A 25,948-nucleotide genomic window follows, 5' to 3' on the forward strand; every position below is an offset into this window, starting at 1 on the left:
TGAACACTTTGGAAACTACTGCCTTTGTGCCTGGACAAGCGGGTCTGGTATCATTCGTGTGGGTCCCTAGAACACATGATATGTACGGACAGAGATGTGGTGAAGCCAGAAGTAGAGGGAAAGGGCCATCCCAGGACACCACTGTGGCAAGCCAGGTGCTTCCCTGGGCACACCAAAGCTTGTGTTCTGCAGTTCTCTACTCCCAAGAGGGTTGGGAGCTCTAGGGCCTTTGGGAGCTGTGGCAGAAAAGACACTCAAGAGGCTACATTTCAGGGACACCCTCAGGCTGTAATCCTTCTGGCCGGAAGCATACTCACAGGAGTGGAGTTTGAAGAGGAGCTTGACGGTGTAATCATACAGATGGCTGCAGTCCAAGATGACCTGGATCAGCGGGGCAAGGCGGCATTGCCCAGCTGTCGTCACTGACACAGAGCGAGACATGTCCAGGGAATTGAACACTAGAGAATAAAAAGGAGACACAGGCAGTAGGGACAGGAAATTGCAGGTGACCTTCTCAGAGGGGCAGGAAGCAGGGGTCTGACCCATGCCAAGGACCTGCACTGTGTCATCTGATGTAGTTACCCCCTTACAACACTCCTGTGGGACAGGGAAACAGGTGAGGAGACAGAGTGAGCCCCTGAAGGTAATCATGTTTGGGGGGAAATAGCAAACATTGATCAGAATGCAAAGGAGGGAATAATTCAGCCCTAGGTTCCTGGTGGCTTGCCACAGGGTCTTGGGACACCAGAAGGGGGCATGTGCAGGAGCCCTGGATGGACAGTGGGGGGACCTATGGGGAGGATGAACCATCAGGATCAAAGGCTGCCTTTGGTCCTTGGGGGGCAGGTCAGCAGAAGTACTGCCCTCTGCAGACAGCACATCACTCCCTCAGTGTCTTGTTCTACAGACCCCTCTACATTACCCTCTGCCTCCTACCCCTTGTTCTTTTTAAAATTTATTAATTTAAGGAGAGAGAGAGAGAGAGCGAGACAGAGAAAGGACATGAGCAGAAAGGGCAGAGGGAGAGGGAGAGAGAATCTGTAGCAGACTTAATGCAAAATGTGGAGCCTGACATGGGGCTCGATCCCACGACTCTGAGATCTCAAGCAGAGTGGAAACCGAGAGTTGGATGCTTAGTCAACTGCGCCACCCAGGTGCCCCATAACCCTTGTTCTTTTTTTTTTTAAAATTTTAAAAAAGATTTTTATTTATCTGAGAGAGAAAGAGTGAGAGAGAATGAGACAGCACAAGCAGGAGGAAGGGCAGAGGGAGAAGCAGGCTCCTCCATGCGGGGCTCGATCCCAGGACCTCAGGATCATGACCTGAATGGAAGGCAGATGCTTAAGTGACTGAGCCCCACAGGCACCCCATACCCCTTGTTCTTAAACCAAGCAACCAGATGCCTGGCTGTGGACCCTCAGCGCACACCACTGGCCAGGGCTGAACTCCTTCCTGTAGCGGCTGCCCAACACCTGCAGACTCCACTGTGGCCAGCATTGAAAAAAATCAGTGGGCCGGACTGCCCCGGAGGAAAGCCCAGAGCTGCTGTGCTCAGTCTTTCCTGATTACACTAATCCCTGTTAACTGGCTTACTCTGGCAGTTGAAAGAAAAAAAGAAAAAAAAAATCCCAAACAGTTCTAATTAAAAGGCAGCTTTTCTTTTTGACACAAATTAAAAGCAGCTGTCACTGCAAGGCAGCCATCTTCAAGTTTACTGGCTTCCTTGGACTCCACTCTGGCAAGGAATCACAGACTGCTCCATCTTCCAGCCTGCCCGCCGCTTTCCAGGAATGCCCCTTGGCATCGGGTAACGTCTAGAGCCGTGTGACCTTGGACAAGTTACCCAACCTCTCTGTGCCTCCAGGTGCTTTCATGTAAAATGCAGGTGATTCTAATAGCCCGTACCTCAAAAAGGTCTTGTAGGTACTCAAGGACAATGTCGAGTCAAGTGCAGAGCAAGGCAGCGGTTCTCAGTGTTGGCTTTGTGATTGATTGGAATCCCCTGGGGATATTTAAAATCTAATGTTTGCCTGAACTCCCCTACCTCCCATTCTGTTTTAATTGGTCTGGGGTAGGCCTGGGGCAGCAGGTTTCAAAAGCCCCCCAGGTGATTCTAATAGGCAGCCAGGGTTGAAAACTGGATTTCCTAGCTGAGTGGTTCTCTTGCCGCAGAATCACCCAGTAGCAATTGTGCAAAAGAATTCTGTGTACCTATGCTTGCCACATGTGGCTACTGGGTGCCTGAAATATGGCTAGTGCAACCGAGGACCTGACTTTTTAATGTCATTTAATTATAATTAATTTAAATAGGCGCTCATGGCTAGTGGCTACTATATTGGACAGTGTAGACCTGGCTGGGGGCTGGTGGTGGTGGGAGTGCTGTGAAAACACAGATGGCTGGGCTCTACCCTCAGAGATTCAGATTCATTAGGTCTAGGGTGGCACCTGGGGGGTGGCATTTCTAACAAGTTCTCAGGAGATGCTGCTGGTCCAGGGACCACACTTTAAAAACGGTTTCAAGTGCTGGAAATTAATGTTAACTGGAACTGGCCCGTGTTTCCCACAGCTGAAAACCAGAGGGACCTGAGGGTACAGCTCGGAACCTTGCAGGGTCACAGACTAAGACTCAGAAACTGGGGAGGCTTCTTCCAATACCAGTTCCCTTGGTTTTTGTGGCACTCAGTAGGGAACTGGGGATGGGATGGGAAATGGGGGAGACGAGTAGTAGAGGGCTCTTGATTCCAAGTCAGTGATCATTCACAGGCAAGAAAGCCACCACCATTTAACCATTGAGGGGTTTGTGCCAAGACTTGGGGTAGCTCCCCCCGCTAGAAAGCTCTAAGTGGCTGATTTAATCCCAATAACCCCAGAGCATTGGGCTAGATATTGACACTGTTTTATGAACACTGTTCCCCTGTCCTTTCCTCATTGCTGTTTATCTGAAGCAATTCTTGAGTTTCATTGAGTGCTTGCTATTATATCAGGTACTAGGCTAGAACAGAGGGAGATAATTCAAAGATGAGTTCCTGATTCTGGGAAGGAGCTCAGCATCCAGTGGTAATGATACAAGTGATCAACATATAAAAACAGCCAGGTAGGGGCACCTGGGTGGCTCAGTGGTTGAGCGTCTGTCTTTGGCTCAGGTCATGATCCTGAGGTCCTGGGATCAAGTCCTGCATCAGGCTCCATATAGGGAGCCTGTCTCTCCCTCTGCCTATGTCTCTGCTTCTCTCACTGTGTCTCTCATGAATAAATAAATGAAATCTTAAAACAAAACAAAAACAGCCAGGTAGGAGCACCTGGGTGGCTCAGTTGGTTAAGTATCCAACTCTTGGTTTTGGCTCAGATCATGATCTCATGGGTTGTAGGATCCAGCCCCAAGTTGGGTTCTAAGCTCAGCAGGAAGTCTGCTTGAGATTCTCTCTTTTCCTCTGTCCCTCCTGTTTGTGTGCACTCTCTCTATAAAATAAATAAGTAAACCTTTAAAAAATAAAAAAGATAAAAAAAAATGCATCCATACCATTTCTCCTACTTGGCTGGGGACCATCTCAGGGCAGGGACTCTCTTTTGTGTTTCATTTTTACTTGTCTATTGACTTTTGTACAAGAAGGTTGCTAGCAAGCCAAGTACCTTCTGATTTCTCCTACAAATCATGGTTTCCAACTGTTTGTGGTGTTCCTCTCATACATCCTGCACTGAACTGATTGGTTCAAGTATAAAGGCATTTGACTCCCTGGCACAGGCCTGGCACAGCACTAGCTGGTAACAGGCCAGTTGTAAGTATCAGTTGCACAGATGAACATGCCAAAGGAAGGTGCAATTCAGGGTGAGAACGTGTCTGTTTTTTTCTGAGAAAATCAGAGCCCCAAGAGTGGGTCCCACATGTCCAAACGCTGAGAAGGTCACCAAGCTTGTGCAAAAATATTCCCAGCTTGGAATCCTTTCTTTCATGGAGCTGAACACTTGTCATGGAGCATCTTGAATCTTAGAAAATAGGCTCTTCTGTTCCCCGGGAGAGAAGGGGGAGCCACGCTGACAGGTGTGGGGAAGAGGGGACCCCAGAGAGAAGGGAACGGACTGCTTCCTTCCTGGTTCTTGTCAAGGAAGTGTTAGGGGCTGACAGCTGGAAGGCACCAGAACTCTCAGTGAAGGGAGCCTGAAGTGTGGCCAACTCCCCTTTCTGGTGAAAAGGGGCTTCATGGGCTTCTCACGTGGATTTGGTCAACAACTCAATTCGACCAGCTGGTCGACCCTGGCTGCCAACCAAACAGCACATGACAGCCCCTCCTCCTGCGCAGAAATCCGCCCCCAGTGCCAGCCTAGTTGAGTAGTTGACAAAGCACCAATCAGCACTGGGGCTGCAGATTGAAGGTTATCAAAGAAGTCAGACCTATCTTTGGGCTCTTGGAGGCCTGGGCTCTCAGAGGAAGGCCGGCAGGATGGGAGGCATGGCCCTTCTGCTCAGAATGTAATCACCAACTCTGAAAACACCAAAGAGCTCCAGCCCCTCCCTGCACCAGGGACAAGAGAGTAGAGATTGGGTGTGGATATTCCCATTTCCTGCACAACGCTATAGGGAGAAGGGGGCTGGAACCACTGGTCCAAATGGGGAACAAAGCTTGGACTTAGGCAATTCCCCTGAGAGCCTGGGCCAGATGGGAGGGAAAGACTCACCAGTTTGGAAGAGGTTAAGTTCACACTCCAGGTAGTCAAACATCTCCACTGTCAACTGGAAACTTGGACCCAAGAGGAGAGAGAGCTTATATTCTAGAGCCCAAGGCCAGTGCTTTACCTGTCCCCTCCCCCTGCTCTGTGTTGCTCTCCCTGTCCTCAGTGCACAGATGCAAGCACGCACACATGGGCATATGCATGCGCGCGCGTGCACATACACACACACACACACACATACACACACACACACACACTAGCTCCAATCCTTAGCCCCCACCTATGTGGGTCTTAAGGCCATTTGAAGATCAAGGAGGGTAAACTCCACAGTGATGGTGACAGAGGGGAGGGCAGAGGGTGACACCAAGAAGCGAACCCGGGCAGCCTAGAAGGGTTCTGAATGAGGCACCAGCAGTATGAGGCCTCATCCCAGCCACCGCCCTGGCCATCAGGCCCTGTGTGACCCTAGCTATAGACTGGCAACATCGAGCTTTCTTCCCTGTTGGGTCCACAGCACAAGGATGGCCACTCACAAGTTGTTAACGTCACTCTCTCCAGCCTCATCCAGCTGCCGGTCGCTCATCTGAAGGTTGCCTGGGAACCTGGGATTCTGGAAAGGGAGGCAGAGGAATGAAGTCAGGACAGAGCCCCTCAACTAAGCTAACACCAGGCAAACTGTCTACACAGAGCTTGGGCAGCAGCAGGCTTAATTCTGCTTGTGTATCACCCACATGCTTCGAGGGGGTTGGTATCAGTGCACAGAACCTCCCGTACATACAGACTCCTGACAGACTCACAGCAGAGAACATCCACCACCCATCATCAGAGGGGAAGGCTCCATCCCACCCCTGGGAACTGGGACAGGGCTCTGCTCTAACAATTGGTGTCCTGGGACATTCTTCTAGAGATGCTCTCTGGAGGCTTAGCGTGATAGCAGCTGGTCCACCACCATCCATGAGGCGCAGTCCGTCCCGCATCTGCATAGCCTCGGTACATTCTGAGCCCCACCCATGCTTCCCTCTGTTCTTCTGCCCCTTCCAGAGGCTGCAGTGGTGAGTTCAGGGAAGGCAAAACTGTTTTCATATTGGCTTTAGGGAAACATAATAAAATAAACCTGAAGGTAGGAAAACATTACATCATGAGCCCCCAAAGTCAGGAGAAATTATTATGCATCATCAATCTTGTCAAATACCCATATCACTGTCTCTTCCCCAGTGTGGCCTGCCTGGAGTGGGTGGAAGGCACTACAAAGGGAAAGGTACAGATAGGCAAGGACAGACGGGTGGCCAGTCGAGAGGATCTCAATTCCATGGAGCACACGTTGGGCTATGAAGACAGAAACCCTCCACCGCACACCTCCTGGCTATCCCCTCTGCCCTAGAAGCCCCTCCCCCCCCTTAGACTCGCCACCCCTGCTCCTTGGTCTCAAGGTGGGCCAGTTACTTAAGCGCCCCCTTCTGGCTGTATTTAATCTCCTGGCTCTGTCTGGACACTGCAGAAATCTGTCCTCTCATCCCTCACCTTTCTTGCTGCCTGTCCTTCCACCACAGTCCTGTCAGAACCCAGTAAGCCTGGGTCTTTGGGCGAAGATTAGCTGCCAAAATCTCTGGAGAAGGACTCACAGCTGGAGTCCCCTTTAATCGTGTTCTCCAGCCTTAGTGCCCCTTCCCGGTCATTGCTACTAGCCCTGACAGGCTCCCCTTTCTGTCCGTAACTGTTCCGCCCTCAGACTGGGTGCCTGGCTCCCACGCCACCACCCTTGGTATGTGCCTTCCTCCTCACATCACTGGGACTCCCTTGGCACCCTGCTTCCCACTCCCTTCCCCGTTCTGAACATGTTAGCTGTCCTGATCCACTGGCTTCAAAAGAAGAAGGACCAGCCTCTCCAGCCTTCCTTGTGTCCTATTTGATCTGATCTCAGTTCTGGTTCATTTGGTCCATTGTTCAAGGAGTCCTGACTGAAGCACCTGTTCTGGGCTAGATGCTGGGCAGGACACAGGACACAAGGGGACACTCATACCTGTACTCTGTCCTCCCGGAGCCCAGAGCCCAGAGCCCAGAGTGCCAGGGGCCTCACTCTGCCTCCCCAGGCTCCTGCACTTCTTCTGATCACCCAGGTCCTTCCCATGAGCCCCACATCTTCCTAGCTGTTGCCCTCCACCCGTCCTACCAGCCTTCAGAGAGTCTCCACCACTCCTGCCTGTCCCAGTGACCAGCATCCTAACCCAGCTCTCAGTCTTCCACTCTGAGTGGGATGGTCCCACACAGCTGCCCGGCTACCCTTTACTCTCCACCTGCCTGTTCCTCACACTGTGGATCTGCGGCTGTAGCTGACTCTCTGCCTGGAACTGCCACCTTGCCTTCTTCAGTGGCTCCTCTCTTCCTGCAATGTGACAGACAAGGACCTGGGGGTCTGGGGAAGGTGTGAGTGTGATCCTTGGGAGAGAGGGAGGGAGGCAGGGGAGTGCACCATGGGGCCAGAGGGTATTGGCAGACTGTATGGCTACCCCTCCGATACAGTCAATGGCTACCCCTACGATTCAAAACACACTGTCTTTACAATGTGACTTTGACATTCTGCCTTCGCCAGTGTGGTCCCTGTCCTATCCTCTCCAATCTAGTGACCTCTGTAATGGCCTCAGCCAATATAGGACAGTGGAAGGGGTGCTTTATGACTTGGAGGCTGGCTCATATAAATCCCATGCACTTCTACCTTTTTCTCTTGGGAAACTGGCCAGACTGCAAGGAAGTCCTCACTAGCACTGAGACCTCACAAGGAGGGAGACCCTGGGCCAGCTCCCCGTTATCCCAGCTCCAGCCAAGACCAGTGGTGACCACATGGTGGAGCTGCAGCCATAACTGCCCAGCCTAGCCCTTCTCGAACTCCCAACCAACAGGTGTGAGAGATGATAAAGGGCTGCTGGTGTTTCAGCCACTGAGCTGGAGGTCAGCTCAAGTGTCCTGCCTCTGAGAAGCCTACCTGGGTCGCTGGAGTTTGGGCGTAACGCCCCAGTATAAGCGCTGGTACCACCTGCTGCATCTCTCAGATCTGGTCCTCACTGTACTTGCCTGCCCTGTCTCCCAAGCAAATACGACTCCTGGGGGCAGGGCCAAAGTCTATTTACCTTTCTCTCTTTAGAACCTAACCCAGGTCTGGCCTGCGTGAGCACCCAGAGGTATGCAAGCCAAGGAAAGGGTGGCCACAGAGCAGCACTGGCTTTAGCATCCTACAGGTTGGGGTTCAAATCCCACCTAACAACTGGGGAGCTGTGTGATGAGGCACACACTCGACATGCTCCCAGTTTCATTTCCCTAGGCTATCTGAATACCTCCTCTCTACAGTTGAGGAGAGAATTAAACAGTACACAGGAATGCCTAGTATACTAGGGTGGATTCCATGAATCAGAGCCACCCCTCAAGTCCTTAAGAGGTAAATCTCCATTCCTCCCTATTTCCAATGCCAGCTCGCTGACGGAGGCTAGTTCCTCTTCTACTGCCAGGCCATTCCTCCCGACCCCTTGCTCCATCCATGGTCTGCCTCGGGCCCACTTCCTTCATCTTCCCCATCGATGCCACAGCCCTGCATCATTTCAGAATGCCTCTTGCTCCGGTTATAGGCTTGCGGGACCACTTTGCACTGTGACACAAGGCCACAGGTACATAAGCCTCCTCCCCCTGGCTGATCAGGGCACTCCTGACGAGCAGACCCTTTCTGAGTATCCTTATGTGCCACTTCGTACCCAGCACAATGGTTTTGCCTGCATTAGGTGCATTAGAAATACTGTCTAAGGCCACAGATGGACGAAAAGAAGGTTCTGTGTGGGAACTCACTACATAAAAGGATTGTTCTTATTAAGTCAAGTCAGTGCTTCTGAAATACTCTCCTAAGGCAACCTAGTAGATAAGGCTCCTCTCTGCAAAATGGGGAATAAAGAAAGAGTGTGGAAGATGTGAGCCAGAATCTCAGTCCCATGTCCCATCATGGGGGCCTGACTGCAACAGGCTGGTAAAATATCCTCTCACTGGATATGATATAACATTCTTTGAGAGGCTGGAGCTGCCTTATTCCCGGAAAGACCTAAGAGTTTGGCCCACAGGAATACCAGTGGGATTGTGGGGCAGGGGCTGGGACAACTGTTAGCAAACTCACTTTGGTGTGATATTCCATCTTCGTTCTTAGCAGTCTGAGGTAGATGCTGCAGAGCTGTCCATACCCCTCACTCAGGTGGCCCTTCCGGGAAAAGATAAGAAAGTAGTACATCAATACTAACATTTGGGGAAGAGATTGACAGCCAGGACTTCTGTTTTCAACGATGTATTTTTTTTCTGATTCTGAAAAGAACAAATGGCCATTGTGAAAAATTTTAGAAAATACAGACAAGCACCAATACAAAAAAATCACCCTTAATCTAAACACCAGATAGAATCATGGCTGACATTCTGAAGGACAAAATGTTATTTAAAAATTTTTTAAATTTCCATTTAAATAGATATATATATATTTTTTAAATAGATATATTTTTAAAAGTTTTATTATCTAAGTAATCTCTACAACTGATATGGGGCTCAAACTCACAACCCTGAAATTAAGAGTCATATGCTTGGGGTGCCTGGGTGACTCAGTCAGTTGAGTGTCCAACTTTGATTTTGGCTCGGAACACGATCTCTGGGTTGTGGGATCAGGAATCGCTGATTGCTCAATACAGACTGTGCTGGAAATTCTCTCTCTCCCTCTGCCCCTCCTCCTGCTCACACACTCAAATAAATAAATAAATAAATAAATAAATAAATCTAAAAAAAAAAAAAACCCACAAAAAGTCATATGCGCTTCTGACTGAGCCAGCCAGGTGCCCCTAAAATAATGTAGATGTTATTTTTTTGAGCTGTTTTAGGTTCTCAGGAAAATTGAGCAGAAAGTACAAGGATTTCCTACTCCCTACTCCCACATGTACAAAATCTCCCCCACTGTCAACATCAGCACCCGAATGGGACATTTGTTCCAACTAGTGAACTTCACCAATACATCCTTATTGTCCAAAGTGAAGTTTACATTAGGAATTGCTCTCGATGTGGTACATTCTATGGGTTTTGACAAATGTATAATGTCCCATACCTGTCATTACGGTATCATACACAATAGTTTCACTGCCTTAAAAACCTTCTGTGTTCTACTTTTATTTTAAAATATAAAATAGAGGGGCACCTGGGTGGCTCATTGGTTAAGCATCTGCCTTGGGTTCTGGTCATGATCTGGGGATCCAGCCCCACATCAGACTCTCTGCTCAGTGAAGAGGTCTGCTTCTTCCTCTCCCTCTGTCCCTCCCTCTGCTCATGCTCTCTCTCTCTCTCTCTCTCCCACATATATAAATTAAATCTTTAGAAAATATTATATAAGATGGAATCCATTTTTTAACTTTATGCTTCAGTTTTTTTCCTATCTTCTCAAATTTTTTTGTTTCATTATTTCTAGTGATATTTTTAATGATATTATAAGCGTATGCTGTAACTTACCAAACAAACTCCTTATTGTTGTATGTTTTAGTTGTAGGCATGTTTTTCTACTATAAGCTGTATTCCAATGAATGTTCGTTCTTACGGTATAATCTTATGTACAAACAGGAGAACTTCCTTTGCATAAATTCTAGACAAGGCTTCTGACTTAAGAATTTGAAGTCTCTCAGGATCCCTAGGTGGCGCAGCAGTTTGGCACCTGCCTTTGGCCCAGGGCGCGATCCTGGAGACCCGGGATCGAATCCCACGTCGGGCTCCCAGTGCATGGAGCCTGCTTCTCCCTCTGGCTATGTCTCTGCCTCTCTCTCTCTCTCTCTCTCTCTCTCTGTATGACTATCATAGATAAATAAAAATAAAAAAAACATATTAAAAAAGAATTTGAAGTCTCCCGTCCTAGGTAATCACAGTCTGGTCATAGGCTGTTTCCTTCCTTCCATCTCTCTTATCTAAGTGCTGGAGAGGAAACACCTTCAGATGGACTCCGGCAGACTAAGAGTATCTAGAGCATTTTACATGGGATGGGGATTGAAACGGGACAGATCTCAGCTGGGGACAAATAGGCCTTCCCAAAGAGTCTGCCCAGAAGCTGGAATTAGCAGAGTGACACTTGCAACTCCCAGTTGCACACAAAAAAGAAGGAGGGTAGAGGCAAAAAGAACTCTTCCACTGAACAGCTGTGTTTCCCACATGAGTTCTAATTTCTAAATTTTCTTCTGGGTGCATCTATATCCTCTAGAGTAGAGGAACCCCACTGAAGTATGCCTTGAAGGTCACCAAAGGGACGGGGGTCATCACAGTAGGTTAAAAATATCAATGCCAAAAATGACATTATTTCCTCATGTATTAGTTTTCTATGAAAAGTCATATTTTATGAATTGTATGTTATACTTGTTCATTATGGAAAAATTAGAAACTAGTGGAAAGCAGACAAAGTGAAACTATGCTCATCACTGAAGATAACTATATTTCACATGAAAATGTACCAGGACCAAAAAACAAAAGACGAATGGATTGTAGACTTCAATGTGCAATGTAAAACTATAAAAATCATAGGAGGTAACACAGATGACCTTCTGTATGGCAATGATTTTTTAGATAGAACACCAGAATTGTGATCTATAAAGGAAATAATTGATCATCAAGCTGGACTTCATTAAAATTAAAAAATATCTGGAAGAGTCACTGTCATTAGAATGAGGACCCACAGACTGACACATCTGGTAAAAGATTGTTATCCAAAACATACAAAATATTCTTAAAACTCAACAATAATGGGCAGCCCAGGTGGCTCAGTGGTTTAGCACTGCCTTCAGCCCAGGGTGTGATCCCGGAGACCTGGGATCGAGTCCCACGTCAGGCTCCCTGTATGGAGCCTGCTTCTCCCTCTGCCTGTGTCTTTGCCTGTCTCTCTCTCTGTGTCTCTCATTAATAAATAAATAAAAAACCTTAAAAAAAAAAAAACCTCAACAATAAGATGACAAGAAACTTGATTTTAAAAAATGGACCAAAGACCTTAACAGACACCTCTCCAAAGAAGATATACAAAGAAGATAGCAAAAGAATATATGGAGAGATGCTCCACATCGTCTGTCACCAGAAAACACAAATTAAAACAACACTGAGATACCAGTACACATTTAGTTAGAAGAAGAGCCAAAATCCAGAATACTGAGAATACCAAATCCAGTGAGGGTGTGGAGCAATAGGAGCTCTCACTCATTGCTTGGTGGCAGTGCAGAGTGATGCGGCCACTCTTGAAGACAGTTTGGCAGTTTCTTATAAAACTGAACTTACTCTTACCACATAATTCAGCAATAGCACTCCTTGGTTTTTACCCAAAGGAACTGAAAGCTTATGTTCAAACAAAACCTGCACATGGATGTTTATGGACGCCTTATTTATAACTGCAAAACATGGAAGCAACCAACACCTTAATTGGTGAATGGATAAACTGTGGTACATTCAGACAATGGGGTATTACTGAGCACCAGAAGTAAATGAACTATCAAGCCCTGAAAAAACATGGAGGAACCTAACTGCAAGTTATTAAGGGAAAGAAGCTAATCTGAAAAGGTCACATACTATATGATTCCAATCCTATGACATTCTGGAAAGGGCAAAACTGTGGAGACAGTAAAAAAGACCAGGGGTTGGGGGTGCCTGGGTGGCTCAGTCAGTTGAGTGTCTGCCTTCAGATCACGTCATGATCTCAGGGTATGGGATGAGCCATGTGTCGGGCTCCCTGCTCAATGGAGAGGCTGCTTCTCCCTCTCCCTTTGCTCCTCCCCTGCTCAGGCTCTCTCTCAAATAAATAAAATAAAAATCTTACCAAAAAAAAAGACGAGTGGTTGCCAGGGGCCAGGGGAGGTAGAGAGGGACAAACAGGTGGAGCACAGAGGATTTCGAAGTCAGTAAAAGGATTCTGTATGATACTACAGTAATGGCTACATGTCCTGATACGTTTGTCCAAAGTCACAGAATATATGTCACAATACATACCACAGGTGAACTATAATGTAAACTACAGATTTCATATTTGTTACTTGTTACAAATATACCACGCTGGCAGGGGATGTTCCTAATGGGAATGCTACACCTGTTTGGGGGCAGGGGGTATAGGGGGAATCTCCATACTTTCTGCTCAATTTTGCTGTGAATCTAAAACTTGCTCTAAAAAAAAAGTGGGGGGTGGTGCCTCCTGGGTGGCTCAGTCAGTTAGTTAAGTGGCCAACTCTTGATTTTAGCTCAGGTCCTGATCTTGGGGTCCTGGGATCAAGCCCCAGGTCAGGCTTCATGCTCAGCAGGGAATCTGCTTGAGGTTCTTTCCCTCTCGCTCGGCCTCTCCCCACACTGGGGTGCGTGTTCTCTCTCAAGTAAATAAACCTTAAAAAATGTCTTAATTGAAAAAAAAAAAAAAGTAAAAAGGTTCCTACTATCCAGAAACTCTCAGCCAAATGGAAGAGACAACTACATAGGAAAAAAGGCCAAAAGGAATACCAGTTTGGGTAACAAGTCAGGCTAGGTATCTGGGCTGATTTTCCTACTGAAAACTACTAAAATATTGAGTAAAATATTTAAAACTTCTTTTTGAAGGCATTAATGAGCTAACAGGAGTGTAAGGAATCCTCAGGCCAAGGACTGAATCCATATAGGTAGTAGAAGAATAAGTGGAATATTGGGGTGATGGAGTTGGTGGGGAGGGGACAGGGGTTTTGCCACACCAGGTGAACTAAACTTTGGTTCTTTGGATCTCAGGAGCTAGGTGGTGGATAGGAGGCAGGGCTCCGGCCTGCCCACATTTAAAAGCCTGGTGGAAGAGCAAAGATTGCTTCCCTGATATAGGGGAACTAAGGGTGAATTGGAAATGAAACAGATCCCAGCACTCCAGCACCTAAGGAGTTCTCCCTGAGGGCCTCAAACCACTGTTGTAGATCAGAGGGAGGGAAAAACAACTCCTGGGAATTGGACCTAGGAGCCAGAGCTCAAGGGAATCTGCCTGGAATTCACAAAACCTTAAGCTGAGGGGATCCCTGGGTGGTGCAGTGGTTTAGCACCTGCCTTTGGCCCAGGGCGTGATCCTGGAGAACCGGGATCGAGTCCCACTTTGGGCTCCCGGTGCATGGAGCCTGTTTCTCCCTCTGCTTGTGTCTCTGCCTCTCTCTCTCTCTCTATGTGACTATCATAAATAAATAAAATTAAAAAAAAAAAAAAAAAAAAAACCTTAAGCTGAGAATTTAATTTAGAGTGATTTCAATGGAAGCAAATGCCCATTCTCTCTGGAGGAACCTGACTTGAAAGAGTTCCCACAAATAAGATTCTTTTTTTTTTTTTTTAATTTTTATTTATTTATGATAGTCACGCAGAGAGAGAGAGAGAGGCAGAGACATAGGCAGAGGGAGAAGCAGGCTCCATGCACTGGGAGCACGACATGGGATTCGATCCCGGGTCTCCAGGATTGCGCTCTGGGCCAAAGGCAGGTGCTAAACCGCTGCGCCACCCAGGTTTCCCTTTTTTTTTTTTTTAATTTTTATTTATCACAAATAAGATTCTTAGGAAAATGAGCAACTCACAGTAAAAAATAACTAAGCACAAGAAGATACTCCATAGCATGAACAACATTCATCAAAAACAATGGATGACAGGAATAGATCTTGAAGGACTTTAGATAATGGAAGTATAAGAAGTGATATATGAAATCACTGTTTAATTTGTCTTAATAAATAAAAGGCTGTCTCAAAATATATGCAGGATACAAGAAATCATTAAAAAATGACAAACAGATTTGGGGGGAAAAAAGAACTCCAAGAAATGAAAGCTAGACTAAAATTATACATCTTATGAAGAGGTTTAACAACATATTAGGCCCAGATGAAACAAATGAACTAAAAGTTGGATTTACTGGAATTATGCAGAATGCAGGAAAGAGACAAACAGGTAGAAAACCATGAAGCAGGAGTTTAAAGACATGGGGTGAGGGGGGGGCACCTGGCTGGCTTATTTGGTGTAGCATGAAATTCTTGATCTCAGGGTCATGAGCTCAAGCCCCATATTGGGCATAGAGCTTGCTTAAAAAAACAGACACTGGGGGATAGAGTAGGAAAAAAATAACATAACCAAAGTCTCAGAGGTAAATATAGAATGGAGCAAAGGCAATAGCTGAAGAGACAAAGAGAATTTTTCAAGACTAATAAAAGATATTATGCTGCAGGTTAAGAAGTTTAAGGAATTCCAAATAAATCTGTATCTACTCTTAGATCTTTTGTTTTTTAAGATTTTATTTATTTATTCATGAAAGAGAGAGAGAGAGAGAGGCAGAGACATAGGCAAAAGAAGAAGCAGGCTCCCTTTGGGGAGCCTGACATGGGACTCGATCCCAGGACCCTGGGATCATGACCTGAGCCAAAGGCAGATGCTCAACCACTGAGCCACCACTAGTAAGAACTTAAAAATGGCAGAGGAAAACCAGATTTGCTTCAAAGAAGGGATAATGAGTCTGACAGCCGACTTCATGGAAATGATAGAATCCAGAAGTTAGTGGAAGGATATTCTTGAAAAATATCGTCTATGTGCTGAGAGAAAATAACTGTGCTGAGAGTGCTGAGAGAAAATAACACCAGAGAATCCTAAACCCAGAGAGAATATTTTGCATGTAGGAGGGTGAAATAAAGACATTCCCAAACAAGTAAAATCGGTTATTTGCCACCATGAGATTCTCACTAAAGAAAATAATTCAGGAAGCAAAAAAGGGATCTCAGATCTTAGAATGGAGATATAAAGAAAGAAAGAGCACAGAATAAAATAATTAAATTAAAATATCTTATATAGAGTCTAAAAAAAAAACAAAATAAAACCAAAATTAAAATACATGACAACAATAACAGACAAGTTTAGAGGGAGGGCATGGATGAAAATATTCTAAGGTCTTTGTGTCATAGAGGAAATAGTTAAAGATAAGAATTTTAGGTTTTCATAAACTAAATATACATTTTGTAATTACTGGATAACATATAAAAGTAAAAAATCAGAGTTTTAAAAAAACCTCCTAACTGGTAATAAGGGGAGAATGGAATGAAAAAAAAAATACCCAGTCAATCCAAAGAAGACAAGAAATGAATAGAAAGAAAGAAGGGGCAAATAGAAAGCACAAACTAAGATGGAAGATATAAATCTAAAAAATTATCGCATTACAATAAATATAAATGGGGTAAATGTGCAGCTAAAAGACCAAGATTGTCATCTTGAAAAAAGCAACAACAAAATCCAACTAAATGCTATTTATAAGGGACTTTTCTAGGACACAGAATATAGAAAAGTCAAAAGTAAAAGAGTGGAAAAAGATACAAATTCCAACAAAAAAGAACACCCAAGCTTTCCATGTTTAGAGATATAATAGAAAGCTCTCCAGCATGCACCTGGGAGGTTTGGGGGAGCATGTTTGGTCTCAACTTTGTTCAGACCAACCAGCCTGTGATGTAGGAAAACCTGCTTCCCTCTCAGGGCCTGTATTCTCATTACCAATGGGTGGACTGGATGACATAATTGCTGACATTCTGTGAGTGCAGACATATACAGGAAAGAATTTGAAGGAAAGGGCCAGAATTCTCAATCAGTAGGGGCAAAGAGACGTATCACAATCAACACAGGATAGTCTTCAAAATGTAAATTATGTGCCATCCATACACATACTCTTTGGACAATAGAATCTAGAGGAGTTCTGGCATGTGTATAAAAACCTTCTTTTTCAGTGTATAAAAACCTTCTTTTTCAGTTTATTCTGAAGCCACCACCTACCTTCTCACCCCAGCCTAAGGCACTGAGAATCCCTAAATTCTCAGGAAAGAAGGGGAAGAAAAGGTACTGGCATTAAGAATCAGGAATGTTAGTTCTCAAGGTATTGTGACCCACACGGGACTGCAGAAGGAGAGACAGACGCAGGAACTGTGGCAAAGTCACTGCTGAGTGATCCCAATGCCTAGAGAATGTTACGATGTGAGGGTCCATTGGCAGGAGAAATTCCCAGGCCCTAGAACTTCCCTCTAGCTGCAGGGACCCCAGGTAAGACTGTAGATATCATGGTACTACTGGGGAACATCATTGACCCCTCCCTGATGCTCATGAGATAGAGAAATACTAAGAAAGTTGAAAGAGACGAATTCATTCCGTTCCCCAGTCCTTGTTCTGTGGCTTCTGGAGAAGGAGAAGCAGGTACAGGAGGCCCCCGGGTGCATCTCCAAACTCACCCACATCCTGCTCATGTCACTCAATTCATTTTTGTATCTCAGGGAGTCCTTCAGGACCTGGAGAAGGAAGAGAACAGCTGATGAGAGAAGAGAAGGCAAGGAGACATGGGATGGTGTGAGATGGGGCTAGGTTTGGCAGACAGGCTAGCCAGAGACAAGCCCGCCTCTAACCAGTAATCAAAAGGACATGAGAAGGAGGCACTTACCCCTCTCTATGTGGGAGTGGGTAGCACCCCTTTCACCCCAGGCGATTCCACTTTCCCCACATGGATCCCTAGCTGGCTATCCCCAGTAGCCCCAGGAACTCACGTTCGGGTGTCCATCTCGGAGAAGTTTGTGAAACACGTGGCAGAATTTCCAGCAGAGGACAGCGTTGCTAGAGAGGGGCAGCCGGTTGACAACAGACCAAAAGGTCTGTGCCCCTTTCTCATGGTGGGTGCCCAGGATGCATGGTGAGGGAGGGTCATGGAAAACATAGGCACAGGTGTTTGCCAATTTTTTTTTAAAGATTTTATCCATTTATTCATGAGAGATACAGAGAGAGACAGACAGACACACAGACAGACACAGGCAGAGGGAGAAGCAGGCTCCATGCAGGGAGCCCGACGTGGGACTCAATCCTGGGTCTCCAGGATCAGGTCCTGGGCCGAAGATGGCACTAAACTGCTGTGCCACCAGGGCTGCCCCGTTTTCCAATTTATACAAGTGTGCTCTGGGCCAGCAGTGGTCCTGGTTTGCCTTTACCGGGGAGATGGTTTGGTTGATATCAGAGCTTTGCTGTGGGAGGCAGACTCTGTCCTACCCCTGGGTTTGCTACGGGTGTGAGGGGGCCTTCAGGTGAAGAATGACAGCTCACATTTTTAACAACACATAAATGTGTCTCAAAGTTTTTTCTTATCCAATATTAAGAAGTGAGGGCATGCTTCAGCTCCTCATCAGGGGCCCTGGCCTTGGTGGGGCACCTTGGCTCCTCTTCCAGGCAGCCTCTGACTCCTCTCCATGTAGGGATTCTGCTCTTTTCCATGATTTATTTTTTTTATTCAAGTATAGTTGGCACCCAATGTACATTCATTTCAGGTGTCCGACAGTGCTTTGACAACCTCACATAGCTATGGTCTGTCACCAGACGACACTATTTCAATACCACTGGCTATATTTCTGATGTTGTACTTTTCACCCCCACGACTAGTCATTCCATAATTGGAAGCATTTTCCCAAAACGTAAAATGACTCTTACACCCCACCCCTTCTATAAGACTTCCTGGTCTCATTCAGGGTGAAGTTCAACTTTCTCCCTACACCTTGCACTGGCTGTATGTGGAATCCTGGGGCCACTTCAACCCGAGATCTGATTCCAAACACACTCACGGACTCCCTGCCATGATCTGCATGTAATAAAACTCCATCTGGTCTTGTGTGATTTTAAGTTAGTGCCTCTGTAATTAGTGAGTTCCTTTGGGCTGTGTAGAGGATGTCCACATTTCCTTTGTAACTGTTTGTTTATACCCAGTAACTGGGCATCATCAACTTGAAGGATAGGTCTTTCCCAGAATGACGGGCTTCTCTGTCAAGGCTTAGGTAAGATGCAGGGTGCCATGTAGGACAGAAAGACTTGCCTTGGGTCAGAAACTCTATGACTCATCCAGAACACATGTTGTTTTGCTTCTGAGCTGGAAGGTATCATCAAGTTCCTTCCCCAGAATGATATTTGCATTTCGAGGCGGGCGAGCTAGAATAGAACACAGACTTCTGGGTCTGGAAGCTGATGTCAGCTTTTGGTCTTAGAGGGGTTTCTGAAATAACTACAGTCTCCCCTGAAGCACTAGCCTCCTTGGGCTAGATGAAAGCCAAAAGGAGAAATGGACAGCTCCTGACCCCTCCCATGGGCTGACCTCGCACAGCAAACTGTGGTTACTCTACTGAGAGCAGTGTACTGAAACAGAAGCTGGAGCAGGTGCAAAGCTAGCCAGGCACCCTGACTTTGAAAGAGGCAAGGGGACCTTTCTGTCCTTTGATTTCCTAAGCATTTTAAGGCACCCATTGTGTGTCTGGCACTATAAAAGGTACTCAGGGATATTAAAAATAAATAAATAAATAAATAAATAAATAAATAAATAAATAAATAAGACTCAGTCCCTAGTCCTCTGGGAGTAGACACATGGCAGGGGCGGTGGGGGAATGGTTGTGTGAACAGCAATTCTGATGTCAGACTTCCAAACGCTTATTCAGCTGGCATTGAGGGTAGTTGATGGTCTCCAAAAAAGAAATCAATAAAGAGTAAATGTTTTGGGATATCTTTAGGCTTTAAAACTCTACTTTTGGAGTTAAGGTTTTCAACATTTATCTGCCTCTTCAATTGGTGAGGCAGAGAAACTCACAGTCGGTTAGAACTAGAATTTTCAAATGACAGACAAGGGGATGAAGGCTCATGGAGGCCCTGCTGGACCCACTTGAAGCTCCAGAGCAAGCCAGGCTACTACAGAGGTGGGATTCCAGAATCTCCTTCTGATGCCCCTTCTGACACCACCAGGTATCCCTGGAAGAGTATACGGTGGCCCTGCCAGACCCCATCCAGCGCATAGGCCTCTCACAAACCATATCTCTTATTTTATATCTCAATACTGATCAGTATTCTTAGCAGACAGGGATCAGGACTGGGTAAATCCCCCTGAGGAAGTCAACTGGGCCACTTATAATGAAGGCTTTTCTTGACTTGGTAAAGCAAGGGGACCGTGCCTTTCTGGGGATAAAAGGGCAAGGTCTAACTAGGTTCGCTGTTGGGCCAAGTTTCTGAGGTTCCTGGGAGACGTTCTAGAGTCCCCATCTTCTAGCAAAGCCCTAAAATACAACCAAAGTATCTTCACACCAAAGACAAGCTGCTTTCCCACCAGGAAAGAACAGTACATGCTGTTAGCAACGCTTCCCAAAGGCCTGCCATGCGCTAGGCATGATGCTGGCAGTGTGGGACTTATTTGGCCATCTCACCCAGAGGGTCTTCTCCAGGAGCTGAGGTGGGATGGCTTTAACATGAGCTGTTCTGACCTGGCTGTGTCACTGCCACTGTGATGAGCCCAGGCAAGCAGCAGCTGCTCATCCCAGACAGAAGCCCAGCCCCCACTGGCTCTGGGCTGTACCCTGCTCCGCCCCAGCACACACAGAAATGATGGCTTCACCCCCCTGGCAGCCTCGCCTTTGGAACTCTGGGGATTCTATAGCTCAAGGGCAGATCCCAAGGGATCCCAGAGCCAGATGCAGGCAGCACTTCCCTCCAAAGCTGCACCCCCTGAGGGTGGCTGCCCAGGGCCTAACTTGGTGTGGGGGCAGGGTGGGGGGAAGTTGGTGAAAACCTCTAAGCCACCAGTTCCCTAAGCTGCTTTGAGGTTCTTCTTCCCTGCTGACTTTGGGTGAACCAGCTCACAGGTGGATCTCATTTCTATGGCTGAACCCCTGCACCTGGGTAGTAAGGCAGCCAAGACCTTTGTTTGGTTTTCAAGCTCGGAATCGGGGAAAGGATCATGTTCCCAAGGGGGTGGGCTGTGTGGCCCCTATGCGCCAAGTGCAGGACCTGGTGTACTTTGACCACACTTATGAAAATCCCTCCTGTGCCCCCGGGAAATCTGTCAAAGAGAGGTACGGATGTGGCAGTTCTGAGAAGGTAAGTCCTAAGAGGATCAGGGTCCTTGGGAAGCAAAAGAACAGAGTGAGAAGGTGGCTTTGGTCCCTTTGCCCTGATGAGCTGTGGTCTCCAAGGCCAGCTGCTGCCAGCCAAGGCCGCTCAAACCCCACTGGAGACCTGGCCAATGTGGGGGTTCCCCTTCCTGTAGCTGACTAAGGACACCTCACCCCGACCTCAGTCCCCACAATTTGACCCGCCTTGGGGTTGGTCTTCCCAAGCAACATCCAAAAGGATATTTCTGGCATGTTTTTCCTTTACAGCCACTTCCTGCGTATTAATGGCCTTATTGATGCTGACAGTCTGAAAAACAAGAGGGAGGGGGAAGGGAAAGGAGGCTGAGATGAATAAGCTTCTAGAATGTCTGAGACCCTCCCAGGCACCCCACCCCTCTGTCTCCCTGTAAGGACTCTTCCCCAGATCCCCGAGGACCCCTCTGTCCCGGAGGTCCTGGTACAGGGCCTCTAGGGGGGGGCAGAGGTGGGCAGAGCTCCCAGGCCAGCTGGCCCAAGCTGTCCTAAGGCAGCGGGCTTTGCTGCCTGGCATTGGCTGTGCCCAGCTGCTGTGCCCGCCTGCCACTCATTCACTTGGCACAACAACATGGCAATTAAAGCCTGCACAAAGGGATGCTTTTCATCCCCCAGGGAAACATTATTTCTCCGGGAGCAGGAGGAAGAGGCGCTGAGATCAGGGAGCGGCTGTGGCCCAAAGGCCATCCAGCCACCCCTCTCTCTCACCGCTAGAACCTTCCACAGAGCCTTCCCCAGCTGGCCCAGGTCTGCATAGGTCACTCTTATCTCTCGTTTTCCCACTCCTGGGCACCTTCCAACCCTACCCAAATCCCCTTTATTTATTTTTTATTTTTTAAAGATTTTATTTGTTTATTCATGAGACACAGAGACAGACAGACACAGGCAGAGAGAGAAGCAGGCCCCATGCAGGAGCCTGATGTGGGACTCGATCCCAGGACTTCAGGATCAGACCATGGGCCAAAGGCAGGCACTAAACCGCTGAGCCACCCAGGGATCCCCCCCTTTAATTTCCTTACTTGTGTAGCGCATTAAAAATATTCACTCCCTTCCAGTTGTGTTAAAAATCATAACTCTCTTTGGAATTTAGCAAAGCACGTGTACATAGGAGTACAACTTAACACAAACGCATAAACAGGATCATAACATGTAGGCTGTTTAAATTATAGGTCCTTTCCTTTTTCTGTTTTTCTGTGCTCCTCTTCCAGACATGGCATTCCACCCAGAGCCATGTTAATGTGCTATGCATCATACACACTCATGCACATGCACCTCTCTGCCTACCGAAGGGGTTAATTCCACCACTGTTCTAGAGAAATGGAATCGTCAAATACAGACTTTTCTACATCCTACTTTTCTCACTTGAAAATACGAAAAATTCTCTAAGCAGGATAACAAAATTCTAGCTCATTCTTTATTTTTAATTATTATTATTAAAGATTTTAATTATTTATCCATGAGAGACACACACATAGAGAGAGGCAGAGGCACAGGCAGACGGAGAAGCAGGCTCCCCACAGGGAGCCCCATGTGGGACTCATCCCGGACCCCAGGATCACATCCTGAGCAGAAGACAGACGCTCAATTGCTGAGCCAACCAGGTGTCCCGCTAGCTCATTCTTTAAAAAGACAGCATAATATTCCATCGTATGGGTTGGTGTGATTTATATAAACATTCTCATACAGGTAGGCAATTGGTTTTTCATTGTTGTGGGGTTTTTAAAATCACTGTAACCATTTTAGTAAACATCCTTATACATGTATCCTTATTAATTGATGCCTTCATTTCCAACAGGTAGATTTCCTAGAAGCGGGGTACACTAAGTTAAAGTGTTGTGTTGTTTTTTTTTTTAAACTTCTCATTATGGAAAGATCCAAACACAGACAAACTGAAGACTAATCATAACTCACAGCCCTCAGAGTCAACCATTACAAACATGCAGCCAAACTGGCTTCCTTATGGACAATGGTTCACTAACATTTCTGTAAAGGGTCAGTTAGTAAATATTTTAGGCTTTGCAGGCCACATGGTTCTCCAAGCAAGTCCTCAATTCTGCAGAAGCTGGAACACAAAAGAAGCCTCACAGACACTAAACAAATACGTAGCAGAATGAGCATGGCTACAGTCCAATAAAACTTTATATACAAAACTAGGCAGTGGTCTAGATTTGGCCTATGCCTGTCAGTGTACTGACCCTTCCTTCCTACCATCAGCTACTAACCACCTTGCTTCCTGGATCATCTAAGTAAAATCCCAGGCATTACATCATTTTATGAGGAAATAGTTCAGGATGAACCTTTAAAGCAGAAAAAAAAAAAAGATGATTTACAAATTAACCATAATACCATTATATCGCATCTAAAATTTTAAGGATACTTCCTTAACATCATCAAATGATTAATGTACATTTCCACTGGCAATGTACAAAAGCATCCCGGTCACCATCTTTTTTGTTTGCCATGGTGACGTTTCGCTGTGACTTTATTTTGTATTTCCCTGATTGCTAGTGAGTTTTGAGTATTTCCTTACATGCTCTCATGGTTCTCAACTGCCTTACATGGTTACATATGCTCACCTCAGCTTTGATAGCTTCTCCTGCCCCTGGATCATGCTGGTAGACTCCTACATTGTCTTCTAAGTGTTTGTTAGTTTTTTTACGTTTGAGTCTTTATCTGGGAAAAATACATACCTATGTACATGTAAATGTAAACATATTGTACAAAATAGGTTATTTCTAGGCTTTATCAGGATATGTTCTTTCAAATCTGGTTTGTATAACTTTGGGCTGTTTTTTTTTTTTTTTAAGATTTTATTTCATTTATTTGAGAGAGAGAGAGAGAGAGAGAAAGAGAACAGAGAGGGGCAGAGGAAGAAGGAGAGGGACAAGCACAATTATTGCTGAGTGAAAAACCTGATGTAGGGCTTGATCTCATGACCCTGAGATGATGACCTGAGCTGAAATCAAGAGTCAGACGCTTAACCAACTGAGCCACCAGATGCCCCTGCACTGTGTTCTTTAAGTCTACTTTTTCAAGTGCTTTTTTCTTTCCACTCTCCAACAGCATCAAGCTCTGTTGCGCGTTGAATTGTGTCTCCCCCCAAAAAGATGTGTTTGCATCCAAACCTCCCCAGTACCCAGCAATGTGATCTTAGTCAGAAGCAGGATCTTTGTAGATGTAATTAGTTAAGAGGACGTCATAATGGATTAGGGTGGGTCCTAAATCTGGTATGACTGCTGCCCTTAGAAGATGACCACGGGAAGACACGGGGACACACAGACACATGGGGTAAGACACAGATGTGAAGACAGAGGCAGAGATTAGAGTGAATCACCTATAAACCAAGGAATGCCAAGAAAGCCATCGACCACCAGAAGCTTAGGAAGAGGCAAGGGAGGATTCTTCCCTAGAGCCTTCAGGGGAAGGACAGCCTTGCCGACACCTCGATGTTGGACTTCTAGCCTCTAGAACGGGGAGAATAAACTTCTGTTCTTTTTTTTTATATATAGATTTTATTTATTTATTTATTTATTTATTTATTTATTTATTTATTTATTTATTTATGAGAGAGAGAGAGAGAAGCAGTCTCCATGCAGGGACCCCAACATGGGACTCGATCCCAGATCTCCAGGATTACACCCCGGGCTGAAGGCGGCGCTAAACCACTGGGCCACCGGGGCTGCCCTGTTCTTTTTTTTTTTTTTTTTTTTAAAGATTCTATTTATCTATTCATGAGAGACACAGGCAGAGACACAGGGAGAGTGAGAAGCAGGTTCCCAGTGGGAAACCTGATGCAAGACTCGATCCCAGGATCCTGGGATCACGACCTAAGCCCAAAGCAGACGCTCAACCACTGAGCTACCCAGGTGCCCTACTTCTGTTCTTTTTAAGCTACTCTATTTGTGCTGTTTTGTCAAGGCAGCCTCCAGAAAGCCTCTACCTAACACAGGGTCTTGTCCCATCAGAGGTAAGGCCAGTCAAGGCGGAATCTCACATGTGAGATTCTGTGACAAAGAAGTGCAAAGCTTATTCCCCTCCCTCCCAGGGAGGCCTGGTGCCAGCTTCTTCTTCACTAATCCTTGCTTGAACCTCATTTCTCAGCTTCTGTCTCCAGGCCCATCCCAGGTCACTCTCCCCACCCTCACCCCTCACTGACTCCCTCAGGTGGGTTACAGTGGTTTAAGCTATGTTTCTCCCTGGCTCCAGAGCAGTGATCCTGGCTGTAGACGGCCTCTGGCCAAAGCCACCATATTTACTGGGCCCTTAAAAGGCCGCCTGATTCCATATGGAAGTATAAGGGGCATAAAAATGTAAAATGACAACAGACCCAGGTGTGCTAATGTGCTGGACTGGATGTAGTCAAGGTCTAGGGGGTTTGGTAGAGGCAGTCAGTAGTATGGGCTACAAGGAAGAGGAGGAATCCTTGTTAGTCAAACATGCTAGAAATCATCTCAGGGCCTTGAGGGGAGTCATGATGGCCAGGGTTTGTTTATTTATTTATTTATTTATTTATTTATTTATTTATTTATTTTAAATTTTTATTTATTTATGATAGTCACACACACAGAGAGAGAGAGAGGGGGGCAGAGACATAGGCAGAGGGAGAAGCAGGCTCCATACACCGGGAGCCCGACGTGGGATTCGATCCCGGGTCTCCAGGATCGCGCCCTGGGCCAAAGGCAGGCGCCAAACCGCTGCGCCACCCAGGGATCCCCATGGCCAGGGTTTAGATTTATTTTACAAATATTTCTTTACACTGACTAATGACCCCATTGCCCAAGCTTGTGGTCATTAGCAGTCTTATTCACAAAAATAAGAAAACTGGAACGCCTGAGTGGCTCAGTGGCTGAGCATCTGCCTTCGGCTCAGGTTGTGATCCCAGGGTCCTGGAACTGAGTTCCGCATTGGGTTCCCTCACATGGAGCCTGCTTCTCCGCCTCTTTCTGTGTGTCTCTCACGAATACATAAATAAAATCTTAAAAAAAAAAAAAAGGAAAAAAAAGAGAAAACTCAACACCTTAATATTCCCCTAAACTACATTAAATAATACATCATGGGTTTGTTACTACAGATCCTGTATGTGTTTGTGTGTTGGCTGAAAATGCTCTGTGCTCTAGATATTGACAGGAGGGGGAAGCCACTGGAAACCATGCTACTGCTCCAGGAAGACCCCTTAGGGGAGGAGGGTGGTGGTGACCTGTCCCAGGTGCTGTGATTATCCCTGCAACTTACCTACTTCTCTCACATACACCTCATTCAGACTCAGGGTCATCTAAGATTCTTCCATAGGAAAGCCAAGCAATCTGGGATGCCTGGGTGCCTCAGAG

General features: G+C 46.3%; 1 protein-coding gene across 3 annotated transcripts in view; it reads right to left on the reverse strand.

The window, feature by feature from the left end:
- HIP1 (huntingtin interacting protein 1) overlaps positions 1-25,948 on the reverse strand; it is a 158,010-nt gene that overhangs the window by 31,108 nt on the left and 100,954 nt on the right. For all 3 annotated transcript variants that reach the window (XR_005986626.1, XM_041747269.1, XM_041747270.1), the window contains exons 2-8: positions 20,832-20,895; positions 17,229-17,371; positions 16,920-16,976; positions 8,819-8,899; positions 5,202-5,278; positions 4,675-4,736; positions 318-458 (exon numbers count right to left, since the gene is read on the reverse strand). Coding sequence is in view for 2 of the 3 variants with exons in the window: in XM_041747269.1 (XP_041603203.1) it covers positions 318-458; positions 4,675-4,736; positions 5,202-5,278; positions 8,819-8,899; positions 16,920-16,976; positions 17,229-17,371; positions 20,832-20,895 (625 nt within the window). In the remaining variant the exon portion in view is untranslated. The remainder of the gene's footprint in view (positions 1-317; positions 459-4,674; positions 4,737-5,201; positions 5,279-8,818; positions 8,900-16,919; positions 16,977-17,228; positions 17,372-20,831; positions 20,896-25,948) is intronic.

The sequence above is a fragment of the Vulpes lagopus genome, chromosome 3, assembly GCF_018345385.1.
Source record: "Vulpes lagopus strain Blue_001 chromosome 3, ASM1834538v1, whole genome shotgun sequence".
NCBI lineage: Eukaryota > Metazoa > Chordata > Mammalia > Carnivora > Canidae > Vulpes > Vulpes lagopus.